Below are 15,368 nucleotides of genomic sequence, written 5' to 3'. Positions count from 1 at the left end.
CGGGATCGTAGTAGACAACAGACTAAGCAGGAGCCAACGGTTGGATGCAGCCTCCAAAAAAGCCAGTGCGATTCTGGGCTGCATTCACAAGTCTTGTGTTCTGATGTTGCGGGAGGTCAAGTAACGTTCCTCAAGCATTGTCCAGATTGAGGGAAGTAGTAGTGCTATCCTATTCTTTGGTCAAGCCTCACCTCAAATTTCTGAGCGCCATAATTCAAGGATACTGACAAGTGGAACGTATCCAGAGGAGGGTGACATGTGAAAACCAAGCTCTTTGAGGAACAGTTTTGGGAGTTTAGCTTGGGTAAGAGAAGATGGAGTTCACATAGTTATCTTTAATACCAGAAGGGAAATGTAGAGCAGTTGTTCTCAACCTCTGGTCCTCCCAATGTTTTTGATTTCATCTCCCAGATTCCTTCATCATTGGCCATGCTGCCAAAGGCTTCTGGGTGCTGAAGTCCAAAACAGCTGGAGGATCATAGGTTGAGAATCTCTGATGTAGAGGATGGGGAGAGCTTGTTTTCTGCTCCTGCGGGGATGATGATGATGATGATGATGATGATGCTCTTGCTTTGGAGGCCTTCAAAGAAAGGTTGGGTGTTCATTTCTGAGGATGTTTTGTTCATTCCTTCATGGCAGGAGGTTTTGAGCTCTGCTCTGAGCCCCACAACAAACTCCGATTCCCAGAATTCCATAGCCTTGAGCCAGAAAAGAGTTAAAGCTGTGCCAAACCAGGTTATTTCTCCAGTGTAGATGCAGCCAATGCTTTAGTTCTGTATCCCTGCATGGCAAGGGTTGGACCAGTTGGCCCTGTTTTGTGGATTTTGGGTGTTATTGTATTTTGGCGTCAGACTAGTATTCTGGGGACCAGGGTTCGAATCCTGGCTCAGCCCTGTAAGCCCACTGAGTGACCTTGGGCAAGTCACACCCTCTCAGCCTCAAAGGATGATGATGATGATGCCACGGCCATAATAAATAAAAGGTTGCCATGGCCATAATAAATAAATAAATAGAAAATAAATAATAAGAAGGTTGCCATGGCCATAATAAATAAAATTATTATTATTATTATTATTATTATTATTAATGGCTATGGCAACCTTCTGAACAGATGTTTGCAAGAAAAACCCATGATAGGTTTGCCATAGGGTCGCCAAAAGTCAAAATCTGCATGAAAACACATACACACACACACACAAAATGCCACAACACACAAAGCCAGCACAACTGCTCTGGCTTGCAAAGGGTTAAACTCGTCCCCTTCATTTAATGCGTCTGCGGGCCCTTTAAGACCTTGCGCATGCGCGTTACTAGAATTGTGGGCGGAAGCGGCCGTCTGAAGCTGACAGTGGGCGTGGTTTTCGGGGCGGCTTCCCTTCTTTTCGCTGCCGGAAGTAGTCCTCTTCTCGCGATACTAAGCGCTGCCCGCGCGAGACTTCGGCCTTTTCCCAGAGAAGACTGAAGCCAAGATGGTGGGTATTTTTCTGTTGTTCGGGGAAATTAGGGGGCGGCTTGTAATCCGCATCCATCCGGCCGGGGATGAGCCTAAGGCAGCGTCCGCGCTTCGTTATCCCCGAAGCGGAGACGGAAGGAGATTTTACCGAGGGTTTTGGGAAGGCTGAAGGGTGGGAAAAGGGGAGAAAACGAGGCAGCAAAACGGGGCCAGAATGGGGTCCTTGGCGCCCTTTTAGTCGTCTTCGTCGCGCCTGAGACGCTGCAAGGCACAGAAAGCAGCAAGAGGAGGGCTTGACGCTGCAGTGCCTCTGGGCATGAACAGAGTGCTACGGACACCTGCCTTGCATGTGGGTTTTTTAAGGCGCTGGCCCATAGGGAATCATTGGGGAATACTGGCCCATAGGGAATCATTGGGGAATACTGGCCCATAGGGAATCATTGGGGAATACTGGCCCATAGGGAATCATTGGGGAATACTGGCCCATAGGGAATCATTGGGGAATACTGGCCCACAGGGAATCATTGGGGAATACTGGCCCATAGGGAATCATTGGGGAATACTGGCCCATAGGGAATCATTGGGGAATACTGGCCCATAGGGAATCATTGGGGAATACTGGCCCATAGGGAATCATTGGGGAATACTGGCCCATAGGGAATCATTGGGGAATACTGGCCCATAGGGAATCATTGGGGAATACTGGCCCATAGGGAATCATTGGGGAATACTGGCCCATAGGGAATCATTGAATACTTGGCCGTTTCTGTATGGGCAAATATTCTCCTATGTTTCCTAATAGGCGTTCCCCAATGATTCCCAATGGGCAAATATTCCCCTGTGATTCCCAATGGGCAAGTATCCTCCAATGATTCCCTATGGGTAAGTTTTCCCCAATGATTCCCTATGAGCAAGTACTCTCCTATTATTCCCTATGGGCGAGTATTCCTCAATGATTCCCTATGGGCAAGTATTCTCCTATGTTTCTTAGTATGTCCCTTTTAAAACAGGAGTGTGTTATGTGTGCCTTCAAGTCCTTTCCAACTTGGGGCGACCCTACGCCAAACCTATCCTGGGGCTTTCCTGGCCAAATTTGTCCAGAGGAGGTTTGCCATGGCCTTCCCCTATGGCTGAGAGAGTGTGACCTGGGCAAGGTTACTGTTCAAAGCGCTGTTCCATGCTGATTTGCCACATCCGTATCAAGAAACCAGTTCTAGCAGGTTTCATGTCCAACAAAAACAGGTCTTTTATAAAGTTAATGGGCTTTGATTGTGTATTCCTGCATGGCAGAATGGGTTTGGACCAGATGGCCCTTGGGGCCCTTTCCCAACTCTATGAATCTGGGCCTTTCAAGACCCTTTCACTCCAAATAATTTGCATGACAAAATGGTTGTTGTTGAGGTTTTTCTTGGCAACATTTGTTCAGAGGAGGCTTACCGTTGTCTGAGGCTGAGAGAGTGTGACTTGCCCGAGGTCACCCAGTAGGTTTTAAATGGCTCATCAAGGAATCGAACCCTGGTCTCCAGAGTCGATACTCCATGATGTTAAATCCTTTGGGTCTGTTTTTTGTGCTATTAATATATCTGAAAGCAGAGAAAGCTACATGCAAGCGGACTGCAGTCTGGTTTTGGATTGAGACTAGTTGGATAAGAGAATCTGTATCACATGCGTGGCCCTTTTAGTTCAGAAGGAGCATTGCCTAAAAGGTGATGAGAAGATAGCAGGCCGGTTGATGGTTCCCTGGAATGGGTGGAAGGCACTGTCCCTTTTGACACCCCAGGGTTGAACTACGTTTTTGTAAGGTAAGTTGGTTGGTAATTCTTGTTTAGAGATGGTAAACAGAGACTGCAAATAAAGCCTGAAATGTAAAAGGTACATGGGGAGAGGGTGCAGTTCTCATTTTGCCTTCCCCTGTTACAGTCTCATGCTATGTCTTCCTTTCCTGGCTAGGCGGAAGTGGAGCAGAAGAAGAAGCGTACCTTCAGGAAGTTCACTTACCGGGGCGTCGACCTCGATCAGCTCCTCGACATGTCCTAGTAAGCAATTCCTTCCTGTTGTTGGTTAACGTGTGTAACAACACATCCCTTGAGATGAGGGTTTGTTTCCAGCATCATCTGGAAACCATAGGCCCAGAGCCTGAATCTGACCCGCCTCAGATGGCCACATCCTTGGAAGGCTTCCCAGGTTCTGTATATTTTCATCCCATTCTGAAAGGTTGGCATGGTTCTCCTAAGGCAGCGGTTCCCAAACTTGGTTCCTCAAGGGTTTAGGACTTCAACTCCCAGAAGCAACAGCCAGCGTAATCCAACACTGAGGAATCCTGGGAGCAGAAGTCCAGAACATCTGGAGGACCAGAGTTTGAGAATCATTGCCCTAAGACTTAGTTCCTGGCAAGAAGAGACTTTCAGCTAAATTGTGCAGGTATGTTTGTTGGTTCCATCCGTTCACCCCTGGAATGTAGCCCTGTCTCCAGAAACCAAGTCTGAACACAGAATTTGTGTTGCAAATACACACATAGCCTGATGGTAATTTTATAAAATGTTTAAAAAAAGAATTCTGTGCATGAAATAAAGTCTGTGTACGTTTGAACCATCAGAAAGCAAAAGTGTCAGTCTCTCAGCCACCCACATAGAAAGTTTTGGCTTTTGGAGTAATTTGGATTTCTGAATTCTGGATAAGAGAGATTCAGACTGTACATAAAAAGATCTTTACGCATAACCACTGAAGTCACCAAATGTTACTCAAATAAAAGGGTCTTTATATCTCCCAGTGGAATGAGGTTGTTTCAGTAAGGAAGCTGTATGTTTTCTGTATGTTTCCAAGACCTTTTCCTTGGCTGCCTGCTGTGATAAGAACACACAGCACCCTGATGCTGGGTCAGACCAAAGGCCTCTAGTCCAACATTTTGTTTTTCCCCACTTGCTGTTAGAAAGTTCAGAGACATCCAAGTATTTTGGATTTCAATTCCTAGAAGATGTAGCCAGCTTGACCAGCGCTCATGGACTGGAGGACCAAGTTTAAGAACTATCGGAGTAGGTAGAATTGAAAGACATAGCTGTGTTAGTCTGGAAAATTGTATTCAAAGAGATCTTGAAGCACCTTTGAGACTACAGTGGTCCCTCCACATTTGCTGGGGTTAGGGGTGAAGGGCCTCCATGAATGTGAGAAAACCACAAATAAAAAACCACTATTCTTTTTATCTGAGAGAACATCTCTAGGAATCTCCAGGTCTTCCAGTGCAGCTCTGTGGCTAACATCTTCCAGAAGCTGATCATAGGATCATCCTGGAGGTCCTACAAATGCCTAGAGAAGTGTTTTCTCCAGAAACTTGTAGGTTCTGCAGCACAAAACTATGGTTATCTTCTGGCAGAGTTGTGCTAGAGATTCCTAGGGACAACATATTAAATCTTCAAATAATCAAAGCCACAAATGGGGGACAACTGCAGCCTCAAAGTGTGAAGCCAAGAGTAGGGGAACAGACCCAAGGGCTCCCTGCTCCCAACCCAAGAGTGCTGCTGCATTTTTGTTTGACCTTCCTCACTTTACCTAAGATGGGTTCCAAAACTGGGCACAGAGCTGACTGGGCACCTCTCCTCTTTTGTCTCCAGTGAGCAACTCATGCAGCTCTACAGTGCGCGCCAGCGCAGGCGGCTCAACCGGGGCCTGCGCCGCAAGCAGCACTCTCTGCTCAAGCGCCTCCGCAAGGCCAAGAAGGAAGCACCGCCCATGGAGAAGCCCGAGGTGGTCAAGACCCACCTACGTGACATGATCATTCTTCCTGAGATGGTGGGCAGCATGGTGGGAGTGTACAATGGGAAGACATTCAACCAGGTAGAAATCAAGGTGAGCAACTGGTCATGCCTGAACATTTCCTAAAAGCCAAAAAGGTGGGGAGTGTTCATTGTACCCAGTTCATTATGCTTAGCTTGTTAGCTTATTTATATTCACTGTACTCACTTATAACCTCACAGTTTTAACTCTTCTGACAGTATGGGTTCTATTCCACTTTCCATCCTTTTACACGTGGCTGACTTTTCCAACTGCCTTGTGTAATTTTAACAGTGGTTGAGCATTTGTAAGAATGTACAGGCTTCATTGTCCTCCAGATGTTTTGGAAAACTCATGTTCATATTTTCCCAGCTTAATAGTTTTTTCATTTCCTTTGTCTTTCAGCCTGAAATGATTGGCCATTATCTAGGAGAGTTTTCCATCACATACAAGCCAGTGAAGCACGGACGTCCTGGTATCGGGGCTACCCACTCCTCTCGGTTCATTCCTCTGAAGTAAAGGAAGTTTGGGGAGAACATTTTTATGTGTAAATAAAAGGATTTCCCAACAATTGAGCTAGTCTCTTTTTTTCAGTGGGCATGTGTTCAGTTGTTCCAGTCACACTTTTGGGTGTTCCCCTTGTGATGAATTTAGTGACTTGAGTACAGAATGCTGAGGGGATTTGAACCCAGTTTTCCTCATTCCTACTGTGACACTGCTCTCCTCTGGCTAAAAGCAAAATGTGAGCCTAACGTTAATTGGGAACAAAAACCTAAAATGAAAAGTGTGAAAGTATACCTACAACTGCTTATAATTTAAAGTATTTATAAATCATTTTTCTGCCCGCATTATGCAGTAAAAGACAGAAACATAATAGGAATAAATTGTTTTAAAAAGAGATAATAGCATTTTGAAATCAAGTCCAGGTAGAGGAATGCTGTTTTGACTGCTTGCCAGGGGTTCAGTCAATGTGGAGCCAGCCTTGGGAGGGAGTTCTGCCACTGAGATGATATAGAGAAAACTGGTCTTGTGTTTTTGCCAACCTAGTCTCTCTTGGGGCAGTGCGAGAAGCAGTAAGGCTTCTGTTAAGGATTTGAAACTTCTGGGTAACTAAGATCAGAGAGAGCAGTCTTTTAGGTATCCTATACTCAAGTCATTTATGAGACAGTCCAGTTTAGTTACACACCCCAATTGGGTTCTTCTGAACACAATCTGGTGATGGTCTGTTCAAATGTTCTGTTTGGGTAATCTCTGTTCTCCTGTTCTGCTCAAGCTACGTTGTATCTTGTCCTCCATGAGATTGTAAAGTTCAGATGTTGATTATGAGAACTGAAGGGAGATGCCAACACAGGGTGGTTTAGTTCCATTTGCTTGTTGCTGATCCAGGCGGAAATGGAAGCTGGGAATGCAGGCATGGGTGGAAATCTCCTTTTCGGTTAAAAGATGATCATGAATGCCAGGTCAAATGAATGATCAGGAGGGAGAGGAGCAGTTTTATTCCAGGTTATTAATGGGATAGGTTTTGGTTAACCAGCATTACTAATGGAATGGGTAATGGTTTACCAACATCACCCCAAACGGGGTGGGTTTTGGTTTACCAAGATTACCCCAAATGCAGGCAAATCAAGTAATAAAATCACATTAGTGACAAACCAATATAAAATTAGCAGCAAAACAAAGCCTTCTACAGGTAGACATCTGGGTGAATTGTAGGAAAGCTACAGAAATTAATGACTTTCCCATTGCTTTAACAATTGCAGCACCTAAGTGACCTCCATGTAGAAAGTGTCCTAAGTTACACTGGTGATGTGAGGAAAGCTTGGGAGAAGACCAGGAGTATCTTTTGTGGTAAGATGAGTGAGCAATCATTTGTGGTACTTTGAATTCTGTAGAGGTGTACCTCAGTTGACAAAGTACATATGTTTTGGGGCATTTGGGAGCAGGCAGAAATAACGGGGGGGGGGGGGGGGAATAGGGATAGGTTTCTACACCACAAAAAAGGAAGGGTGACAATTTCAGCAAACTGTTCCAAACTGACATAATGGGCACGTGAAAAGAATCGGGTCGGATAAGCTTGGCAGAAATAAATGGAAACATTTTGAATCTTTTAAGATACCACTTCCAAAATGCATACAGGGATGACTTAACCTTTACCAGCCTTCACTTTTATGAGTACTATTTTTGTGGCCAAACTTGGATTGTGCATTTTTAACATGCTGGGGGTCACTAGTATAGGTTTAACTTGTTCTTCCCTTTTTTCTGTCTGTTCATGCATGTTCAGTAAGAGATTGTTCAGTAAGAGATTTAGGAAGTACAGTAGCTGCTGTTTACCTTGCCTGCTGCAAGAAGACACAGCTACAAAAGCCTTTGAGGTTAGAGTACAATATGAATGCAAATACACCTCTGTTACCTGACATCAAAAATATATTTCTCCAGTGCCCCTTTACTATTATCCCAGTGCTGAAGCTGCTAAATATATTTCCAGCTGTGCAGGATGGAGAAGGAAAGGGAAGCTGGGGCACATTATAAGCCTTTGTAGAAAGGTCTTTTGCTGGCAGAAGATTTGATCTGCACCTGCCTTGGAAGTATATATTGGGAACTAGTAGAAACCAAAGCAGGTCCACATGCCTGAACTTAGGCCACTTTTGCAGTGTTCAAATTGGATTTAACAATTATTTGCCCAGGGATAATGCTTGAAATATTTCTAGATTATATTTCACAGTTTTATTCCCAAGAAAAACAGCCTTTTAAAATTGCAGCCTAAAACATTCCACAACCTGCAACGCTAGGCTGAAACAACCTAAAGTAATTTTTCAGCCTTAACAGTTGTTTGCATACATTGAAATGGGGTGAAGAACTTCTGATATCTCCAGATGTTGGACTGGAAATCCCACTGTTGCTGGCTGGCTGGGGCAGATGGGAGTCAGAGTCCAAGATCTGGAAGGCCACGGGTTTTCCTGAAACCCCTGCTTTAAGAAGAAGAAGAAAAAACCTAGAAGGGTTGTTAATAACTTGAAAAAGCTGTATGCCAGTGATCAGTAATGTGTGATCCTCCATGTTTTACCAGACTGCATATCCCATTATTGGCTATGCTGCCTAGGACTGTTGTGAATTGTCATCCAGTGACATCCAGACAGCAAGAATTGACCCACGCATGGTGTAAGCAAAGAATTCTGCAAACGGGGCTACCACCGAGAAGGCCTTGTTTCTCATGTCTGCCATTCCAATTAGTTGGTCTGAGCTGAGGCCAGGGCAGAAGCAGATTTTCATGCATGTAGAAAACAAAGTCTTGACCATCCTGGCCCAAACCCATTCAAGGGCTTTGAAAGTTCAACACCAGCACTTCAAATAGGGCCTGGACTTTCTCATTTGCCATCCTCCACCCAAAAGCCAGTCTGAAAGAAGATGATGGAGTCTCCAGAGGTTTTTAAACAGACAGTATGTCCATCTGCAAGGAGTGCTATGATGGTGTCTTCCTGCATGGCAAACGTGATGACCCTTGGGGTCTCTTCCAACTCTATGATTCTATGTAATGCCCATTGGGCCAACCAGGGTGATCCGTTTGACTCTTCCCTGGGCCTGATGTCCGTTGAAGGATTTTAATGACTGTTTGATAAAGCATGATCAAGCAGAGTGCCACAGAAACCCAAGATGCTCCTACGAAAAAGAGGCTGAAAGCATCTTTCCAGCTGGCATTCTGCACAATGCATATTGTGATCTGGGGACAGGAGGCAGAAGGAGGGCAAAATAGCCAGGATGGGTATTGGCTGTAGAGGCTGTGAAATACCATCAGGAAGATGGCTTCCAGAAGCACCTTAGCCAGGAGGCTGTTTCCATCAAGCCAGAGTTCTTGACTCTGTCCCCTAAGTTGTCCCTTCCACCAGCGCCCCTTTCCTTGGTATTTGGGCGAGTGGAAGAGGAAAGCACAGGCCAGGCTGTGGGCCACCAGGCTGGCCATGTGCAAGAGGAAGAGGTTGAAGGGCGAGATGGGAAAGGCGACGTCGAAACAGGCCAGGAGGCAGTTCTGGGCAGAGGAGTTGCACAGCAGGTCGGCCACTTCGTCTCGCCAAAGGGTTTTGGCCCCCAGAGCCAGGGATCCGAACTGAAGCACCATCAGGATGGAGAGGACGGTTCGGCAGAGCCAGGGGGCCCTTCTGCTAGTCCCACTCAGCAGGCTTGCCATGGTCTCTGTCTCCATGAGAGGCTCTCTGATACCTTTCCACTGCAATTGGAAAGACAATACATACTTTGAGACATCTTTATGCCAAGATCCTTTGGCCCCGTAACTTTGATCATGTTACCCTCACTTTTGATATCTCTTGAGTGGTTGCCTATTCCTTTTAGGATTCAGTACAAACATCTAGAGAGCTAGTGTGACGTAGTGGTTTGAGCATTGGATTATGGCTCTAGAGACCAAGGTTCGAATCTGCTCAACCGCGGGAAGCTACTGGGTGAACTTGGGCAAGTCATACTCTCTCAGCCTCAGAGGAAGGCAATGGCGCAAGTCCCTTCTGAACAAACCTTGCCAAGAAAACCCCACAATAGAGACACTTTGGTGTGCCTATAAATCATTTAAATATCTACATATTTACACTGATTTCTTTTGAAGAATGAGCTTCTAGGGAATAAATTTAGACAAAGAAAGAAGAGGAAGAAAATGAAGAAAGAAGAAAGGTCTGAATCTAAAGGACATTAGATTGATATTCGGTACATGATATCAGGGTTCAATGTAGAATAAATGGTTGATATGGTTGGATCATAGTTAATAAAAAGTATGTAAAAGAGAAATGGCTTGAAAGATCCCATCGACAAGCTTCTTGTTTTAATGTGAAGTCGAAGGCTTTCATGGCCGGCATCCATAGTTTTTGTGGGTTTTTTGGGGTATATGGCCATGTTCTAGAAGAGTTTCTTCCTAACGTTTCACCAGTTTATTCCTGACATTTCGCTTGGCTAAACATCAGGAATAAACTCTTCTAGAACATGGCCATATAGCCCGAAAAACCCACAGAAAACTATTCTTGCCTTCACTTTTAAAGTGGCCGAGAGAGTGCACCTGGGTGGTGATTCCCCCTTTTTAATTTGTTAATAAACTAAATTGATTTAGATGAACCTGCCTCTGGAGTTCTCTGGGTTTGGAACCGGTATACAGAGGCTTAGATCCCGGCTTTATCTTACCGGAGCCCTTTTGCTGCTTCCTATTGAGCTAAATTAATTTCCCCATTGGATTTAATTTGTGGGGGCCCTCTCAGGACCCCTTGGAGGACCCAGAGATTCCTAGAGAAAACATACAATTGCACCTGCCTTTTCCTGTTCTTTCTCCGGCACTCTTTTCAGAGAATGTATGTGCATACTATACATTAACAGAAAGGCACTGTGACACTAGCAATGTTATCTTGGTCTGCATTCACTGGAGAAGTAACCCGGTTTGGCATGGCTTTAACTGCCCTGGCTCAAGATGATGATGATGATGATGATGATAATAATAATAATAATAACAACAACAACAACAACAACAAACTCATAAAATATTATAAGGTCATAGATGTTGCTTCTTCCATTATTTTCCATGTTTCTAGACAGTTCTTCTGCTGAAGAAATTCCCTGTAACATTTTGTAAGCTGAGACTTTGCAGTCTATTTGCTATTTCTGTTTCTCGTTTGCTATTTTGCCATTCACAGCCTTTGCCATTGATGGAACTATCCTTCCTGTCCATTACACACCAGCAAACATGTGCAGAAATAATAACGTTTAGCATCATGTCTTGCTTCTTCCGCTTTTCACTCTCCTTTGCCTTTCTTGCTTAAGAAATCCAAACACCTTTAAAGTCCATGCATCGGGTTTTTGTGGCTGCAAAACGAACACCACGATACATAGATTTTTTAATTTTAATTTTATTTTCCCCACCTTATGGCCAACTACTGCTACATTTGTGGGTGTTTTACCCCTCAAATCATTGGCATGGACTTTTGCGGGTCCAAAAGAAGGAAACCGTGGAAGGAAAAACGCATTATGAACATGCTAGAAAGTGAAGAGAGGGACATATTCCTACCTGACAAGCCTGTCGTCCCAAGATCAGATGCCTTGACAAAGTATTTTTGGAAGGATGTTATAGGTTTTATATTTCCAAGAGGAACGAGGAAAAAGGATGTCCAGAAACGTACAGCTTTCAATTAAATGTCCTTCTTTCTTTCCATCAAGGGCAGCTAAGCAAAGAAGCAGGAAATGCTTGTTGACTATGGTGTATTTTGGTATAAATAAAGCTATGGCCAGCCTTCAGGGTGAGGCTTCCAGTTTGGGTGAGTCTGTAGCAGAAAAGACAAGGATGTTTATCACACGGAGGTTTTTGCAGCTCAGATCAGCTACGTGAACGGTTTATCGCACCTGGTTGCCCTTCCGAATCGAGGGGGAACCGAATCCAAGGCAAGTCACGTGATGTGGATTCACGCAAAGCAGAGTGAGTGCACATTGTATTACCACACCGGTGGGATTCAACGATTTGAATCGGCACCCTTGCACATGCTCAGTGGGGGTCTGAATGCATCGAGACCTTGTACGTTTCCAGGGTGAAAAGGGGTGCAAGTTCTTGTTCCCTGTTTCGCGTAATTGCGTGATTGTGTGAATATTTGCCTCGTGAATATTTCTGTGTCTTCTTCATCCCCTTTTTTAATTTTCCCTTCCATTTCAGCAATTTCAACACAGACAGACAGACAGACAGACATATCTGTATATCCACATTCACGCACATACACACATGTATATATTCCCAAAAAACGAGTTGCCCTGAAAGTGAAAGGAAACAAAATGAGGGGAAATTGTGGTGCTGCATCATGGGAAATTTGCAACCGGGGGTTTGCGGTGGTGAACCAGAGCAGAAGCAAAGTTGCATTCCACACCAGACCAATTTGGAGTGAAATCAAAGTGAGCTTGGAAGCGATTTCTGTGAATTCACTTGTTACCGATTTCGCCAAATGTCACTTTGGATTCACTGAGGAAGCGCCACGGAAGGAGCCCCCATAGAAAGGAATCGCATCTGATAACACATCACGTTATTGCGTGAATCTGCATCGTTGGACCTGCAGTCATGTCGAATCTGAGCTGCAAAAAGCTGCAAAAACCTCTGTGTGATAAACACCAAGGTTAGGGATGCCAGAGTCTGGACAAGACGCAGTAGGGATGTAGCTACAAGGGAGACAACATGAGGACATTATGTCTTCCCATAAGAATGATTTGTTAACGGCTCTTGAGTCGACTTTAACTTATGATGACCCTATGAATGAGAGACCTCCAGCTCTGCTCAGGTCTTGCAGATTCGGGGCAGCCGTGGCTTCCTTGACTCCATCCATTTGTAATGCAGTCTTACTGCTTTCTCACTTGTTATTGCTGGGTGCCTTCAAGTCACTTCCGACTTACAGCGACCCTAGAATGAAGTTTTGGGGGCTGAAAGCGTGGGATGGGTTAATGCCACAAAGAGACTCCCCGCTTCAATGTTTAATGGAGACAACAAACCAGAGGCGGTCTTGGCTCCTAAATGTCCGTCCCGCTGAGTTGACCCAGACTTTTTCTTAAATAATAATAATAATAATTACTGTTTATACTCATGTATAAGTCTAGAAATTTTAGTAAAAGAATTGACCCCAAAAACCTGAGTCAATTTATTTGTGGGTCCATGTAAGTATTGTACTTTGACTTATTAAGAAAGGAACCCCAATGAAAGGAAAGCGTGTAATCTGTCCTGGAATAACTGATCCCCACTTTGCTTTCTCATCCATCCAGCTTTTAGCGTGAGCACCGACAGTTATGCCTGCTGGGATTTTGTACATTCCTTGGCATCGTTTTCTTTTACTTCATCCTTTTCATCCTTTGTTACATGCCTCTAAGCTTTACCCTCGACCTGTCCATGGCTCATATAAACATCCACAATTTTGGCCTCCAAACCTGCCCTCGACTTATACACAAGGTCGGCTTATAGTCGAGTATATAGTAAAATGTTATTTCTTACCTGCTACTCCCTAAGGCTTGAGGCAGGGGAGAACATAAAACGCAACAAACCATTTGAACACGTTAAATTAAAACACATATACATAGGACATGTTAAAACCATCCAGTGGTTTAACCCTGCAACATAAAGAACTTATTAGTTTGCTTGGCTTGAGACAGCCAAGAACTGGAAAACTGGAAGGTCAAATATTGCAGGACGGAGGACTAGACTCTGGGGCTTGTGGCTAATGGAGAAAACGGCAGAGAAGATACACTCTGGATTGACCTTTCATGAGATTTGGCACCTATTCATTGAATACATCCAGCAAGATTTATCGTCTCCAGGAAAGTGTCCTTTGGGTGACCATTGCCAGTCTAGATCTGGATGGCTGAAGTCAATATCTTCACCATTTTGGTCGCCGTCCTCTGGATATGCTCCTCCTTGACCACATCCTTCTTGAACAGAACTGGACACAACATTCTAGGTACTGTGACTTCCCTCGACCAAGACACTATACTCCTGTTGATGCAGCCTAGGAGCGTATTGGCTTTACTCGCTGCTGCATCACAAAGATGGCTCATTCGGCTTGTGGTGAGCTGAGACTCGAGATCCCTTCTACACGAATAACATAAGAATAAGAGTTTCCCCATAATATCAGTCCAATGGACGAATAGAAGGAATAATTAAAATGCAGATTTAGGGCCAAAACGCACTGCAGAAGTAATCCAGTTTGAGACCGCTGTAACTGCCCTGGCTCAATGCTAGGGGATTCTGGGAACTGTAGTTTTGTGAGACATTGAGCCGCCTCTGTCAGAGAGCTCTAGCACCACAATAAACTACAGTTCCCAGGATTCCCTAACAAAGAGGGCAGTTAAAGTGATCTCAAACTGGATTAATTCTGCAGTGTGTTTTGGCCCGGTCAAGGGGTTGTTGGTAGCAAAGTACAAGTGGAAGCATTTGTCTTGCTTTGGGTCATATAGGTGTATTGCAAGCCAACAAGGCATTCTAACAAAGCTCACGTTCATCAGAACAAACATGGCTGAGCACATAACAAAATACAAGTGATGTATTGTCGCTGTAAATAAACCATATGAGATGCATTGATATTTCTATGAGTGGTTTTAGCTTTTGTTTGGTAACGCCCTACGTTTTTCCCCAATGCCTTACCTTTTGCAGTGCGTCTGGACACCCTTTCAGTGGCCAGGGATTCTGGGAGTGGCAGTCCTGATGGCACCTGGAGGACCCCAAACTGTGACCAGGCATCCTCCTTTTCCAGGACATGTTCTATGTTGCCACCTTCTGCCCAGGTGTGTAGAATAGATCCAAGGGGAGTCATAGTGCCACTCTAGTCTGCTTTGGCCAGGCCTCACCTGGAATACTATGTCCAGTTCTGGGCACCACAGTTCAAGAAGGATGTTGAGAAGCTGGCGCATGTCCAGAGGATGGCAACCAAAATAGTGAAAGGTCTGGAAACCATGCCCTATGAGGAGCGACGTAGGGAGCTGGGTATGTTTAACCTGGAGAAGAGACTGTTAAGAGGTGATATAATAGCCCTGTTTAAGTATTTGAAGGTACATCACAATGAGGATGGAGCAAACTTGTTTTCTGCTGCTCCAGAGAGTAGGACATGGAGCAATGGATGCACACTACAGGAAAAGAGATTCCACCTCATCATTAGCAGGAACTTCCTGATAGTAAGAGCTGTTTGACAGTGGAGTGTGGCAGAGTCTCCTTCTTTGGATGCTTTGATTGTGAGTTCCTGCATGGCGGAATGGGGTTGGACTGGATTGCCATTCTTGGGGTCTCTTCCAACTCTAGGATTGTATGATTCGGGGAGGAATTCCAAAGGGTACTCCATTTTGAGCATTAATGTATAATGTATAATGGACTATAAGTCAACCTTATGTATAAGTGGAGGGCAGGTTTTGGGGCCAAAATGATGGATTTTTATACAGTGGACCCAGGAATCCCCGTGAATAACAAAATCCTTGTATGCTCAAGTCCCATTAAATACAAAGGCATAGCAAAATGGTGTCCCTTATATAAAATGGAAAAATCAAGGTTTGATACTTGAAATTTATACTCTTTTTGAACATTTTCAAACCGTGGATCCTGCAATCCGTGTATATAAAATCAGTGTATAAGAAGGGCCGACTGTACAAGGGTATA

At 44.5% G+C, this 15,368-nt stretch overlaps 2 protein-coding genes across 2 annotated transcripts; one reads left to right on the top strand and one right to left on the bottom strand.

Moving 5' to 3' along the window:
- The first annotated feature begins 1,383 nt into the window (after nt 1-1,383).
- RPS15 (ribosomal protein S15) lies at nt 1,384-5,792 on the top strand. Its single transcript, XM_089535719.1, has 4 exons — nt 1,384-1,472; nt 3,404-3,489; nt 5,062-5,296; nt 5,627-5,792. Exons 1-4 carry the CDS (start codon nt 1,470-1,472, stop codon nt 5,738-5,740), a joined length of 438 nt encoding a protein of 145 aa, XP_089391845.1. The 5' UTR covers nt 1,384-1,469; the 3' UTR covers nt 5,741-5,792.
- Nucleotides 5,793-8,746: 2,954 nt separating this feature from the next.
- On the bottom strand, nt 8,747-9,404 carry LOC149308395 (gap junction beta-2 protein-like). The gene is made up of 2 exons (XM_089536870.1): nt 9,009-9,404; nt 8,747-8,827 (listed from the first exon to the last, which is right to left on the bottom strand). The coding sequence occupies exons 1-2, from the start codon at nt 9,402-9,404 to the stop codon at nt 8,747-8,749; spliced, it is 477 nt and encodes a 158-aa protein (XP_089392996.1).
- Between the last annotated feature and the right edge of the window lie 5,964 nt (nt 9,405-15,368).

Source organism: Sceloporus occidentalis, unplaced genomic scaffold, assembly GCF_023333645.1.
Source record: "Sceloporus occidentalis isolate IW3139 unplaced genomic scaffold, rSceOcc1.0.p SCAF_8, whole genome shotgun sequence".
Classification (NCBI taxonomy): Eukaryota; Metazoa; Chordata; class Lepidosauria; order Squamata; family Phrynosomatidae; genus Sceloporus; species Sceloporus occidentalis.
The sequence above is the reverse complement of the archived record's forward strand: the minus strand, read 5'-3'. Positions and strand labels throughout refer to the sequence as shown.

Excerpts from the sequence above, each read along its gene's own strand:
- RPS15 (XM_089535719.1), top strand. Across the intron at positions 3,490-5,061 it reads CAGCTCCTCGACATGTCCTA|TGAGCAACTCATGCAGCTCT; the intron begins GTAAGCAATTCC and ends TTTTGTCTCCAG. Across the intron at positions 5,297-5,626 it reads TCAACCAGGTAGAAATCAAG|CCTGAAATGATTGGCCATTA; the intron begins GTGAGCAACTGG and ends TTTGTCTTTCAG.
- LOC149308395 (XM_089536870.1), bottom strand. The coding sequence starts at position 9,404 with ATGGCAAGCCTGCTGAGTGGGACTAGCAGAAGGGCCCCCTGGCTCTGC. Across the intron at positions 8,828-9,008 it reads TGGAAGCCATCTTCCTGATG|TCATTAAAATCCTTCAACGG; the intron begins GTATTTCACAGC and ends TTTATCAAACAG.